At 38.8% G+C, this 15,628-nt stretch overlaps 1 protein-coding gene across 8 annotated transcripts in view; it reads right to left on the bottom strand.

Annotated features, from left to right (window-relative positions):
* Hmbox1 (homeobox containing 1) overlaps positions 1 to 15,628 on the bottom strand; it is a 156,395-nt gene that overhangs the window by 58,612 nt on the left and 82,155 nt on the right. For all 8 annotated transcript variants that reach the window (XM_008828114.3, XM_008828116.3, XM_029561119.1 and 5 more), the window contains exon 4: positions 15,334 to 15,419. In XM_008828114.3, the coding sequence (XP_008826336.1) occupies positions 15,334 to 15,419 (86 nt within the window). The remainder of the gene's footprint in view (positions 1 to 15,333; positions 15,420 to 15,628) is intronic.

A 15,628-nucleotide genomic window follows, 5' to 3' on the forward strand; every position in this document is an offset into this window, starting at 1 on the left:
CTAACTGTGTGCGTAGTCAAATTCAGGAAGATCTTCCAGCTTTTTCATTCAAATTTTTAAAAATTAAAAGTTGATAAGTATTTATTAATACAGAAAGCTACCCAATATAAATAAAAAACACGTATTCTTATGAATATATAATTTTTTATGTTCTGTTGTTTATTTTATAGCAACACGAGCTTCTACATAACTAAAGATATACAACAGAAACAAAGTTGAAAGCTTCTTTTTTACCTCTACGTTTTCTTAATCTATAAATGTACTAATTTCTAGCTTGACACTGAATTTTACATATTTTATTATTTTTAAAAACATTGCAATAAAATTGTTTTAGAACCATTGCAATTAGTGTGAATGACTGTTTAGAAATACTGCAATCAAACTGAAGAAAGTTAGGAAAAGTTCATTTCTACAATTGTACTTAGAAGTAAACAATGTGAATAATTTAAACATAGGATGTCCCACAATTTTCTCTCTGTGCAATTATTAATTTAATAAAACAAAGGAAGGAGAAACAGACACAGACTGTCCTCCTGACTCATCTTTTGTGTGAAGAACTTTCCCATAACTTTACCCTCCTTTCCATATAATAAATGTAGGAGAAAACCACCGAAGGGAGAAGCTGTCCTGAAGCGGCGCTGAGAAACAATGAACAAATGTCACAAGAAATGTCACACTGAAAATAATCTTTCTTCCTAGCGTGCTGGGAGGTTAGGGTCTGTGACCTCAGCCTTTGGGCTGTTTGCAGCTCCACTGGAAGCCAGCATTCACGGTCCCAGCACTACCTGCCCGCCCTGCTACTTTCCCTTACGAGAAACTTCCATGACACTCCCCACTGAACAGCAGAAGAAAATCTGTCACAAGTTGCAGCTCTTCAGAAAATGCCTCTTTTCTACCTCTTGCAGGGTAGAGGAAAAACTTACATATAATTTACGAGTATTTTGACTAAAACTTCCCTGTTTAATTTCACTGTAAAGAAAGAAAACACATGTATCCAAAGAAGGGTTCAAAAAGTCTTTAGGCTCTTGCTTAATACCATGCTCCCTTCCACTAGGGGGCTCTCCAGCATGATCTTGTCTTATAAACATCTTCACGCTGGACTATAAATTTTGATGCTTTATTTTCCTCCCACATCCCATGGAGTGCATCACTACTGGCCACTCCCATCGTCCTCATCCTTTGGAATCGCAGCCTCTTTACCTGGACAACTGCAACAACTCTGAAATGAAGATGTTATCTCAGAACCACGAAGTCTGAAATCCTCAGCAGATCCATCTTCAGCAACTTCCTGAGAACTGCTGCCATTACTGCCATTTACTTTCACAATGCCAGGCTGGCCTGGGAAACACTGTGTAGCCCGAGCTAGTCTTGAACATTCTTTCTTAACTTTAGCCTAGTAGTTGCGGGTGTGGGACTGTAAGGGTTGTAAAGTCGCAGTTGTAAGTATGTGCCACCACCAGGTCACAATTAAACTTTTAAAAAAATTTTTTGAGTCAGGGTTTCCCTGTAGCCCCAGCAGGCCTGGAACTCACTGGACCTGATCTCACAGAGATCCACCTGCCCCTGCCTCTGGAGAGCAGGGATTAAAGGTGTGCAGCAACACCACACACACAGCATGATTAATCTTTTCAAGTTAAAACACAATGATTCTGTATAAAAATTCAAGTGAGACAAACAGAAAAACCTCCTCCCTTCCCACCACTTCCGTGCACTCTAAGAATTGGCCTTGTTTATTTGGTCATAAGAATCTCCCAATACCTATGTGCTAGATAGCTTTGGTTGTCAACCTGACACACCTGGGGTGAGGGAAAGTCAAATGGGGAATTCCCTCTATCAAACTGGCCTGTGGATATGCCTGTGAGGCATCTTCTGGATTGTTGAGAGAGATGAGAGGGTCTAGCCCATTGTGGACTACCTACCTGGGCAGACAGGCCAGGGTTGTATGAGAAAGCAGGCTGAGCACTAACCAGCCATAGGAGAAAGCCAGCAAGCAGCATTCCTCCATGGACTGTGCTATAGTTCCTGTACTGTTTTGATATATGTTTTACTTAATTATAAATGATGATGGAATTATAAATACATAATTCTATGTATTTTTGTTCACATGAGATTTACGAAATGGAGTTTTGGTTCGTAGTATTTGAGCATCTTTGAAGTTTTTGACAGATGTCACCAAACTGTCCCCCATAGGTTATTTTCAATTTTATACTTTAATGGACAATGATGACAGTGCTTCCTTACCTTTTTAAAAATTCGACTTAGTTTCTATAAACATATGTTTGTTATTTTAAAAATTCTAAGCAATTCAGAGTAAGATGAAAAATTAAGAGGAAAGCTAATAAATTTACACCAATGTTCTCTGGAGGTCACTAACCATAGTACCACTATCCAGTAACAGCAAAAGCAGGAATAATTACGGGAATGAAGGCACAGTAATCAGAATCTGAAAATGTAAAAACATTAAGTACAATTTGATTTTTATGAAAGAAACATAAGCGTCCACTAACGATAGGAAAAGTCATACAAAACATGATTGGAATTATTTTTTTTAAACTTCTGGGTCGTACCTAGTGGTTCTTAGCTACAGAAGCTGAAGACATGATCAGACTGCCAGCCAGCCTTCCATGACTGCTACCCAACGCCCTGCCTTTTCCCTGTACCTTCCTATGTATGTGTAACTAACTGCCCCCAGCATTGCAGCACAATGAGTCTACACATCAGTAGGGAAGGTGGGGGAAGGAAAGCTGATTCAATCCATAGGGAAGACAGAATTAAAAACATATTTACATGAAATAGAACCCCAAAATTCATGAAACAAAAACTGATGAGAATTGAGGGAGAAAGAGATGGAGATGTCAATATTCTAATTTCAAGAAATGAAACAATTAGAGATCAGTAATGCCCTGACAGTATTACTTACTACTTTGGTCTTGTAAACCAAGGAAAACAATGCATGAACATGAAATAAATAAACATTCCACCCACAACAAGAGAAAATACATCATTTTCAAATGCATAACGAGGTGACAGCTATTTTACTTTATGGAATGAAATGCCCCTTAGTCCTAGAATCAAAACCAAAGAAGGGGCAAGAGAGATGGCTCAGAGGTTAAGAGCACTGGCTGCTCATGTAAAAGGCCTACCTAGGTTCAGTTCCTAGCACCCACATAGTGGTTAACAACCATCTGTAACTCCAATTTCAGGAGATACAATGCCCTCTTCTGGCCTCCACAGGCACCAGGAACACTCATGGTACAGTTAAATACATGTAGGCAAAATATTCATACACATAAAACAAAAATAAAATCTTAAAAAAAAATCACTACAGCCGGGCGTGGTGGCGCACACCTTTAATCCCAGGACTTGGGAGGCAGAGGCAGGCGGATCTCTGTGAGTTCATGGCCTACATAGTGAGTTCCAGGACAGCTGGGGCTAACAGGGAGACCCTGTCTCAAAACAAAAACAAAACAAAAACAAAAACAACGAAAAAACCCCCACTACATTCCAAACAACAGAGTCAAGGAATTCACTATTAGGGAAGTCATATGATACTTGGAGATAACTGAAAACAAAAAATAGGACATGCCCAGACTTGCAAGATGAAGAAACTACAGCAGTTTGTAGACAGAGCTTTACCCCTGCAAAGTGCTCCTCCAGACACTCTGACCAGGAAAAGAACTCAAGTTACTGAACCACGAGAGGAAGGGGCTATTGCTCCCTTACAGAGATGGGAAGAGTCCTAAGGAAATGCTATGAACAATGACATTTGAATGAATTCTATAACCAAGATGAGATGAATAAAATTGTAGGAAAAAACTAGTTATCACAATTCCAAAACCAGGCACATCTTACGAGAAAAGAATATTACAGCCCAATATCCCTTATGAGAGCAGATGTAAAAATTCTCAACAAAACACCACAAACTGAATCCAACAACATATTAAAAAAAAAAAAAAAAAAAAAAAAACTATACAAAATGACCAGGTAGGACTTATCTCAGGAGAGTAAAGTTAACTCAGTATATGAAAATCAACCAAAGTAATACTCCTCAGTAGTCTACAGCAATAACTGATAAAATGATCATCTTAGACACAAAAAAGCACTTGGCCCCACCCATATAGAAGAGCTAACAAAGACTTGAGGTGAGCTTCATGACCAGATATATGGCATCCCCGAAGAGTACACAGCTGACATCACACTTGAAAGGATGGAGGTTTTACCCTAAAATCTGAAACAAGCTCACTTGCCCACTTCTCAACATTCTACTGGGACAACTTAGTGTCAAGACAAAGACACAAAGGTCATCTCTATTAAAGGAAGAAGTGAAGCATCCTGTATTCACAGATGCATGGCCCTGTCTGTCAAAAGCTCAAGAAATGTGCGTGCTGTGAAGGTTCTGTGTTTTCTTTTAAATGTAGTGTGAGATTGCACATTCAGCTTACGTGGAAAAATATTTAAGTATATACGGAAGAATGCAGATAGCTCAATGCCATATGGAAACTGATTTTATTTATGGGTTGCTGTTATGTTTTATTTTTTCATTTTATGTGTACGAGTGCTTTGCTTGCATATATGTAAGTGCACCACATGTGTGCAATGCCCATAGAGGCCAGAAAAGGGCACTGGAGCCCTCAGAAGCGGAGTTGGGAACAGTTAACCACCATGTGCACGAGTAGCCAGTCAGTGTTCTTAACCACTGAGCCATCTCTCCACTCCCTATATTTTCATTTTTGAGCAGCCAATCAATGGGCAAACATTTTCTTACAGATGTGAAATGCTTTCCTTATTTAAGCTGCATTGCCTTATTTCCTAGGCTCTATTAATGAACTCTGCTCTATATAGAAAATACATCTAACACTATAACTCTATATTACTATAATCAAACAGTATATTTTAATATCTGGTAGAACACATTTGCTCAAATTCTTTCTTCTGCTCTCATTGAAATAATTCTTATGTATTTTTTTCTTATAATTTTAGAATCATGTTATCAAAAAAAAAAACGAAATCCCACTGTGATTCCTATACCAAACAGCGCAAAAGGGCAAAATAACTCTGAATCTTTCCAGGATGTATTCATTTTAAACCCAAGATGGGGTTTATATATTGTAAAAATTGGGGCTGGATCTATTTTTCTAAACTACAGAACTCATGCATGTACTACAAAATCAAAAAGGAAAGAAAGAAGTAATTTCTTATCCATACCTATAAGCTCACTCTCCTCCTCATTCCAGTTCAAACAAAACTGCCTTATTCCTTTAGGGACTGACAGTAATATATAATATTGATGTATCATAATTTACCTAACTAGCATCCTTCTGATGGACACACGTTATTTGCAGCTTTACTTATGTAATCAATCATATGCATATGATGTATCATATGCAATAAATATTGCTGTACAGTCATCATTCTAGAAATAAGCAAATATTCCTACAGAATAAATTCCTGGAAGAAAAATTACACGGTCAAAAGGAGATTACATAAACTTGAAGACAGGAAAAGAAATGTGTTGCAATACATTCATACACATAAAATAAAAATAAATGAAATTAAAAAAACAAAACCTTTATACTTACATGCATAAAATATTCCTGAAGAAACTAAAATTCATCTCTTCTGGAAAACAAGACAATGACAGAAAGAGATTCAACACTACACACGCTTCTGAAACCTGCACCACATGCATGTATTTTCCAACACACAGAACTAACTGATGCCAGAGTGGTGGCACATACTGACAGTTCTGGCTACTTGGAGGGTTGTGCCTAGGGGTTCAAAATCAACCTTGGTAACAAAATGAATGAAGTATCAAAGGGGAGGAGATGTGAATTTATTTTTTATTTTAGCGTATTTTTACAAGTTCGTATTACACAGTTGAGGATTATTAAAACTGAGGTTAGCATAAGAAGTCTAGCTTCATAAAGGTCAACTGGAGAGAGAGAAATGGGCAGTGAATGCCTGACCATAGTTATGTAAGTGGGCAAGTTAACTGAGGAAGTTTTTTTTTTTTTTTTTTGCCTTTTTGAGACAGAGTCTCCCAGTAGCCCAATCTGGTCTGGAACTCTGTGTAGATCAGGCTGGCTTTGAACTCACAGAGTGCTAGGATTAAAGGCGAGTGCCACCATGCCCGGCTACAAAGGAGTTATTCTGAACCCAGGCACTCCATACTCGAGGTTACATTCTTGGTCATGAACTATGTACTTCCTCTCCAGAGGAAGGGCTGATTTTTAAGAACACTGGCTTTATAGCAAACCAGCAACATCCAGCTGCAAGGATGGGTGAGTCAAGCTCCTTTAGCCTTGGTTTTCTCATCTGTAACTGAGGAAGTTAACACCTGTTTCTCAATTATATAAAACAGTTAGCACAGCACCTAGCACTTGGAGAGTGCTGCATAAATTATAGCTAAAAATAAAAACTTGAAAAAGAGATTCAGCTAAGAGGATGCACATGAGCTATAAGCAGAAGGGGTTTTTAGAACCCACCTCAGCTGCTTGCTAATGACAAGGCTGAGCCAAAGACAGAAAACACATGGGCCAACATGGTTTGAAAGATGCTATTCTTTAAAAAAAAATTTTAAATTATGTTTATTTCTGTGTGTATGAGTGTATTGCGTGAATGTGTGTAAGTGTACCCATGTCGTGCAATGCCTGTGGAGGTCAGAAGAGGGTGATGGATTCCCATGGAACTGGAGTTAGAGACGGTTGTTAGCTGCCATTTGGGTGCTGGAAATTGAACCCAGATCCTCTGCAAGAGCAGTCAGTGCTCTTAACCACTGAGCCATCTCTCTATCCGAGAGAGAGAGAGAGAGAGAGAGAGAGAGAGAGAGAGAGAGAGAGAGAGAGAGAGATTATTCTTAAATTATTTAAATGTTTCAAAGATACTCTTTATCTCTTAGAAAAGTGAAGACAAGCTGGTCATAAAAATCCTTCAAACATCATTTAGGGCAAGGAAGAGACTGGGAACAAAAGGCGATCTTTATGTTAAAAACTGTCAAAAGAGAAAGACCTTTAAGAAAATGGCATGTTCTAGTTCTTAAAATGATTCAAATTCAAAACATTATATAAAAATTGCTTTAAGAATATTTTGAAAGGGCTGGAGAGATGGCTCAGCAGTTAAGAGCACTAATTGCTCTTGCAGAGGACCAAGGTTTGATTCCCAGCACCAACATGGTGGCTGACAACCATTTATAACTCCAGTTCCAGGAGCTCTAACAGTGTCTTCTGGTCTCTGTGGGCACTGCATGTACATGTTGCACTTACATGCATAAAAAACAACAACGACAACAAAAAAAAACCAAAAAACAAAAAAAAACCCACCCAACCACATAAAATAAAAATAAATTTAAAAAAATTCAAGAACAGTATTTCTAAGCAGGGCATGCTGGCATGTGCTTATCTTAAAACCAAGTTCTCAGAAAGCTGAGGCAGGAGAATCTGGAGTAGAGAACAGACTGAGCTACAAAGTGAATTCTAGGCCAGCCTGGGCAACACAGCAAACTGTCCTTTAAACAGCAATCAAAAAAGACTACTTCTGGGGCTGGAGAGATGGCTCAGTGGTTAAGAGTGCTGGCTGGTCTTGCAGAGGACCTGATTTGGTTCCTATAACCCACAGGGTGGCTAACAACTGTCCATATACAGTGCACTTACATACATGCAGGCAAAACACTTATGTACAGCAAATAAAATAAGTAAAAAAAACTTTTAAAGGAACTTTTTCTAAGTGTTTCTCACAAAGAATGATGACAACAAGCCTGGGCAATATTACCTTAAATATATGCTTTAAAATGAATGTGCTCAAAATTAGGATGCTGTCCATACATCTGCTTAGGAGAGCTAGAGACAGAATTACAGCCCAACTTTAAGCTTTGTTATCATCTCATATAAAAATGACTTCTGACTTCCTTCCTAGGATATTGGTGTCCTCTTTGGACATTTATCCCTGGTTTAAAAAAAAAAAAGAGCAATACTGATTCACTTATTTGTTTACTGCTTGAGGCCTGGTCACTACAGTTCAGGCTAACTTTGAGCCTGCCTGAGGATAATGCTGAATTCCTGACCTGATGGCCTCTACCTACCTAGTGCTGTGATTACAGGCATTTGTTACCAGGCCCAGCTGGCTTTATCTAAAAATTACATTATTCATTCACATTCATTCATTGGGGGAGTGTACTGAATCCCACAGCAAACACACGAAGGTCAGGGGACAACCTGCAAGAGCTGGTTCTCTCCTTTTACCATATGAGTCTGGGGGCTGAATTCAAGTTGTCAGAATTGCCAGCAGATGCCTTTACCTGCTCACTGGCTCTCAGCCATTTATTTATTTATTCATTCATTCATTATTTAACAAAAAATTATGCTATGGCATGAAATAATTTATTTCACAAAAAAGTATTATATTAGAGGAGCTGGGGTTTTTCTTCAATCTTAGGTTAAAAAAGAAGCAAAAATGAAAATGACTCACTGGATGAATATAATGTCTTTATAAGTCATTAGCAAGTCTTGCACTGGAGAAAAATTAGTTTAAATGCAGTTGCTACTTTAAATACATGTGGAATGGACTGGAGAGATGGCTCAGTAGTTAAGAACACTGGTTGTTTTTGCAGAAGACCTGGGTTTGAATCCCAACATGGTAGCTAACAATTGTCCATAACTCCAGTCCCAGCGGATCCAACAGCTTCTTCTGACCTCTGTGGGCATTGCACGACACAGGTGCACTTACATGCAGGCAATATATGCATACACATAAAATAAAAAAAAAATACGTGTGGAAGAGGTGGGTCTCACTGTAAAGTTGACAGGCAGCCTAACTTTTACACTGCAATTAATCATACGCACTGCATTTTGAGACTCTGAAAGCCTAGCAGGACAGATGCATCATGGCAATTAAAGAGATAGTTTTTACCAACAAGTATTATGTGAAACTCTCTGTACTTCAATTTCTCAACAAAGTGAGAAAATATGAGCATTTACACAGAGGAAGTTGATTTCTTCCCTATTAGAGGAAAACTGTACCCTCCTGTGCTTGGTTTAAGCAGACAGCTCACCAGGAAGCTGAAGAGGAACACAGAAGAAAAGCATTTAAGTCTGAATTTTTTAACCACAACACCATGTGTTTTCATCTTCCAGATGCTGAAAGACAAACAGCCAACATGCACTATGTAAAACCATTTATAACACTAGTAAAAATGACGTCTATTCAAAGAGGGTAGGAAAAAGTTTCGCCTAACAGAAACAAAGTGCCAAATTTAATTTGGATACAGTTCTACCTCCCTGGTAGAAACCTGACTGTTTTATAGATAGATAATCTAGTTATCAAATTGGTCTCTACTTAAAAGCAGTGCAATCTGTCAGGCAGGAATTGATAAAGTCTTGTCACATGAGCACATGAATTACTGGACCATATTGTAACACAAGTCCAAAGTCTGTGATTTATGCTCTATCAACACTGCTTTTCTAATGGAGATATAAATTCTACTTTTTTAAACAAAACCTGAAAGGAAACATTACATCCTTAGCAGGTAAACCACTACAATATGGTAGCCAGTAAGAGCTATTCTTCAGCATGCAAAGAAAATGAGCTCTGGAGCTAAGAGGAAACACAGAGGAGCCTTACATGCTTTATCATTAATGAAGGAATCCAATCCGAAGTTATCAGGATCTTTAGGCAGAGTCATGGCTGCAGGAGTCAGGAGAACAAGGAACAAAGAGGTGGAGCACAGAGAACTTTTAGGGCAGTGACACACCTCTGTGCGATGTTATAATTGTGAACACATGGCACTGAACATTTCGTCCAAGTCCATGGAATATAGGATACCAGGAGGTCTGGAACGTTCATCAACTACGGCTTTAAGTTAACAATGACATGTCAAAGTATGTTCACTGATCATAACAAATCGACCACTCTGGATTCTGATAGTGGAGGAGGCTATGTAGGAAAGGGAAAATAGGGGCATTAGGAAGTCTCTGAACTTTCTGTTCAATTTTGCTATGAATCTAAAAGGGGCTAGAAAATAAAGATTACTTCTTAAAAAGTACACTGATATTTTAGTTGGTTTATAATATCTGGTCTAAAATTCTGACTGGGAAAAGATCAATATATGTTTTTTGCACTGTAAAGAAGTTCTGGCGAAGTTTAATGAAAAGGGAAGTGATTTGAACACAGTTGGGAATGAGAAACAGTAGATTCAGCTAGATAAAGTGTCAAAGGAACTTCCAGTTTAAAGCAGACAATTAGGAAAGGCACCAGGAGGCGGCTATATTCTGAATGTCCATGTCCACTTCCAGTCTGCAGAAATCACCTTCAATGCGAGGGACGAAGTTCAAATGTGGGGCATTTCAGGGATGGTTAGGTCATGTAGGTAGACCTTTATGAACTTCTCACCCTAGAAGAAAAGGCCCAAAGACCCTTCAGTCCTTCTGCCACATGAAGACACAGCAAGAAGGTGCCGCCTAGGAGCCAGGAAAGCAAGCTGTCACTGACACACAACCTGCCTTATCTCAGGGCTTCCTGGTCCTCAGAAGCATGAGAAGCAAGTTTCTATGCTTGGATACTATGCAGTTTATGGCAATCTGTTATATGGACTAACACAAAGTCCCATCTTATAAGCCAGGAAAACGAGGCTCTGGACCACAAGATGACTCATTGACCAATGACCTGACATTCTGCTCATTTCTCATTATACCTGCACAATTCAAAGAAGCACAGCTGGGAGGAACGCCTTAGTTCAGAGGTGCTGAGTGTTTTCTCTTCGTCCATACATTCGTTTCTTTAGAATATGACTCCAATTAGTCTGTTTCTCTGGCCGATAGGCACTCATCATCAACCTTTGCCTATTTATTCATTTATTCTGTGTGCCTGATTTTTCCCAGAGGTTATTAACTTCTTTGTTGTTGTTTTAGGTTCCTAAATAGCCTAAAAAAACATTTTACTGCATGGACATAAATGCACGTGTTCATTACTAAGCAAAGGCGATGCTCACCACCCTATCATTGTTAGTGAGAAGCTAGAACCCTGGCCGACCTCTCAGAGTTTAGTCCGCCCTACGTGGGAGCATGTGCCACAGGAGGAAGCAACAAATCACACGCTGGGAAATGAGCAGCACTGTCATTATGTCCTGTTTAGACGCCATTTTCCTATCAGTAGGTTATTATTTAGACAGACCCCACCCATGTACTTCTTGTTTATCTTATTATAGAAACCCTCCAGATCTATAAAAAGAAGTCTCTACATTTGTTTCTGGAACATGTGTTGTCACTTTGCACCTCACTCACTGTTTTTATTTAGCATTTTCTGCTGTTATGCACCATCCGTTCTCATTTTTATCTCAAGGTTGATTTCACATATTAGAGGTGAATTCCAATGTCTTTAAGAAAATCTATTACAGAACAGGATTCTGGACCACAACATCCTAAACTTTATTTTGGGGTAGATTTCACCAGTAGATATTCTTCTAAGATACCCCTGACTAGTTTAAAGACAGAAACCATGTCTATGCAATGAGCAAGCATTCCAGGGAGGAACTCTGAGTAGACTGGACTAGAAGGCTTCCTTCCCGGGCTCACTCTATCCTTGGAGGGTCAATGAGGGCCAGGTTTTACTAGGCTCTCGATAACTCACTGTTCTCTGGTGGGACCTCTTCTCAGAAAAGAGAAGCTCGGTTTCTGTTTGCTTGATGGCAGGACAGGCTGTGATACAAATGTAATGAACTAAAAATACATGAGTGACACAATTAAGTAAATTATATAATAGGATAAATAAACCAATATGGTTATTAACTGCCTCATTCTCTGGCTTTGCAGATAAAAAAAAATTACAACTTATGTACTAAAACTTATGTAATTGTTAAGCAAGTAATCATTCCAGGAGAAGCCACACAGTATAAGGTTTTTACATACAGTTTGTGTTAAAGCCACTGAAGGTTCCTCTTTGCCACAACAGAGCTCTGTGAGGTAGCTAGGTAGATGTGAAGTGTTCAGAGTGAATGCACAATGCGAGGCTCTCTGATGAGGTGTGGAAAAGGGAAGTGCCTTTGAAGAAACTGCCTAACTGAAAGAACAATACACCACAGGGTGGGAACTATGCCAATGGAAGAATGGCACCCTAACAGAATAAGCAGGACAGCAGAGGCAGTCCTGGTAAGTGGGAATTCATATTGTTATGCTTTGGGAGTAAAAGGCCTCCTAGGTATAAACAAGGACACAGAATCAGGCAAAATAGCGTGATTCTAGAAATTCTAAGTGGTTAAATTCAGCTATGTGAGTATACTGAACAGAAGATGGCAATGAAGAGGATATTGGCACTGCACAGTAAGAATTTCACGTTTCAGGCAACGGAGAACCAAAAATATCTGCTTAAAGATGAACCCAATCCTTCAGAAAGGAAATGAAGAAGACAAGGTTGACCTGGGGAAGATGTTTGTAACACTACTGAACCCCATCATAACAGCAGCAGAACGACAGCTCATGTGATAGAACAGATAATAAATGTCTGAATGTATTTTAGCTCTTCCAATCAAAACCAGGAGATGAGCTACTAAGTGAGGCAATGCTATCAATACTTATCAACTGACAGTCATGTCAGGAAAGGTACCAGGCTCCTAGAATAGTTCTCAAATCTAAATCACTTGTGAGACTTGGTTAAAATTCTCTTAAGCAGGGTTGGAGGTGAAACACTGTATTTTTACATGTCTAAGTAAGTACTTGGGTGAGGCCAACACTGCTGTTTTATGGACTGTCATGAGTAGAGCAAGATGTAAAAGCATCATTCATTTTCTCTTTCTAAAATGGAAATATTTGAGACTCTGTGTTTAATTCATTATGGTACAGTGATTTCAGATAAACCTAAGAAATGTTTTCCCCTTGCTATTTTTAAAATATGGTCTTGCCCCGGGTTTGAATCCCAGTACCCACAAGGCAGCTAACAACTGTCCGTAATTCCAGTTCCAGGGGATCTGACAGCCTTTTCTGTCCTCCATGGGCATTGCACGACATGGGTGCACTTACCTACAAGCAGGCAATACACACATACACATAAAATAAAAACAATAAATATTAAAATATGGTCTTACTATTCAGCCCAAGATGGCCATGAATGCCTATAGCTCATGCTGATCAAACTTACAGTCTTTTGCTTTAGCTGCCCAAATGCTAGGATTACAGGCAGATGATGACCACTACGGAATAAGAATGGCCTTTTAAAGCTTTTTTACTATGATTTGAACAATGTTAGATACTCCTCCAAAGCTATTATTATTTTAAACATTAAGAAGAGGGCCGGCAAGATGGTGCAGAGGGTAAAGATACTTGCCACAAGCCTGATGATCCAAGTTCGATCCCCAGGGCCCACATGATAAAAGAGAGAGGACTCCCCCGGGGGCTAGAGAGATGGCACTGGCTGCTCTTGCAGAGAACCGAGGTTTGATTCCAAGTACCCACATGGTGGCTACCAACCAGTAACTCCAGTTCCAGGGGAATATGATGCTCTCTTCTGACCTTCATGGACATTGCACAACATGGGTGCACTTACATACATGTAGGCAATACACTCATACACATAAAATAAAGATGATAAAATATAAAAAAAAAAGAACTGACTCCCTCAAGCTGTGTTCTTTCTCCACCCCCCCCCCACTCACAAATAAGCAAATGTAATCTAAAACACTTAAAGGGCAAGATGATTCAAGATTCAATATATTCAACACACTCAGAAATACTTCCTTCTGGACAAAATCAACTTTGCACAGCTGTTCTATACTATAAATTTGTTTGTTTTTTTCAGGCTTATGAACTTGATCATATATTGCTTCTAGTCTAAGAGGATAAAGTAAAACTTCGAGGACAGTACCTCATCATTCTACATCGGCAAGTGTCAGTCAAGCCTGCACAACTTCTCCTTACTATGTTAAGCACTGTAACCTAGTTTTTATTTCTATTAAACACCCTATGGATAAACATTGAAAGACTGCAATAACTAAATAATTAGACACACCTTTCTCTGGCCTTCTACTTAGAAGGACAGTAACAGAGACATCATTTATAAAAATGTATCACTGACATTGTATTCCATACACGCTCAAGTGAATACACAAACTAGAAAAGACTGGTAATGATAGGTGTAAGAACAAAATTTAACACTTCTAAATCTCCCGTTTCATTTATTCAAATTAATGACCAGCAGCAACCTTTTAAGCACATTAACTTCAGTGTGTATCAATGTCCATACATCACAAAGAATATCAAAATTAGAAGCTGCGCCTGAAGATCAGATCTAAGTATTTAATCACAGAAGTATGAAAATTGAGGCAGCAGGGCTAAAAAGCCCAAAGTTAAACATCGGGCAGTAACATTGAAAAAAAACAGAGGGGAGAAGTTAATTTTTATAACTACTAATGTAAAAGGTATAACAACATAATAAATGTAACTGGATTGGAAAGATTTCTGGTCTCTCTAAGGACTAGAAACAGTTAAAATTATAAGATCTTAAAAATCACTGAGATCCAAGGAATGAAGGCCACATACCAACAGAAATGCACGCTTACACTCAAATTTAAGGATTCCATTAAAAAATGTAATCTGACTAGACAGCGACACATACATACCACAGGTCAGGGACAGGACCTGGTTGGGGTGGAGGATGGGATGGAAGAGAGAGAACCAAGAGAACGCAATGGCAGCTCTCATCACAGAAAAGCTTTCACATACAAAAAGTCATCAAAAGACACAACTTTCAGTAGGGCCTGGCTGTGGAGGTGGAGGCAGGAAGATTAGCTACACAATAAGTTTGAGGCCAGCTTACTGGACTCTATGAGGTCCTGTCTCAAAACAACACAACAAAAAAAAAAAACCCCACAAAAACAAACAAACAAAAAAGCCAAAGCCACAACAATAGGCCCCCAAACTAAATGAAACAAAAAAACCCACAACTTTCTTTTTCTTCACAAATCACTTTAATTGGTAAAACAGGAATCAGATTTAGGGGACTGCACAGCTCTTAAAACTATGAAATGTAGCTTGCAGCAGGATGTGCATGTGTCATCAACTCTGTTACAAGTAAACTAGAAGTCCCTTTTTTGGTTATAAAATAGGGAAGGTTTTACTTATTACAAATATTATAAAATTTACTAGTACAAGTTAAAAAAAAAAAAAAAAAAAAAGAAAATCACTGGAGAAGCTCCCTGATATTAGAGACAGTGGTTTTAAATCCCAGGCTTACATCATCCTGCCTAGGTTGACAGATGTGCACTGCAATGCAGAATTTAAGCGCTATTCCCACATCTGCACAGAAGGCAGAGACTAGACATGATTCTAGAAGAAAGGGCTCTTCGGCTCTTACCTGTTACCTGTGCAACAACTGCTTGGGAAATCCTCCGATTGGCAAGAAAGGCTTTGATTTCCTCTTTAATCACACTGCTGTCCCTCCTAACAAAAACAGAAGACAAGACCAACAATGTATGTTGAAGGTAGAAATCCTCATCTTTGCTAAAAAGAAAGGTGAAGCAGAGAGGTGGGGAGGACAAAGAAAGGAAGGACACAAAAATAAAAGGGAAACAGACTAAACTTGGGTGAAAATATGAATTACAACAAACCAAGAAACACCAAATACTCCAGTCCTGAAACATCACACCATC

This window comes from Nannospalax galili, unplaced genomic scaffold (assembly GCF_000622305.1).
Source record: "Nannospalax galili isolate Female #2095 unplaced genomic scaffold, S.galili_v1.0 scaffold612, whole genome shotgun sequence".
NCBI lineage: Eukaryota > Metazoa > Chordata > Mammalia > Rodentia > Spalacidae > Nannospalax > Nannospalax galili.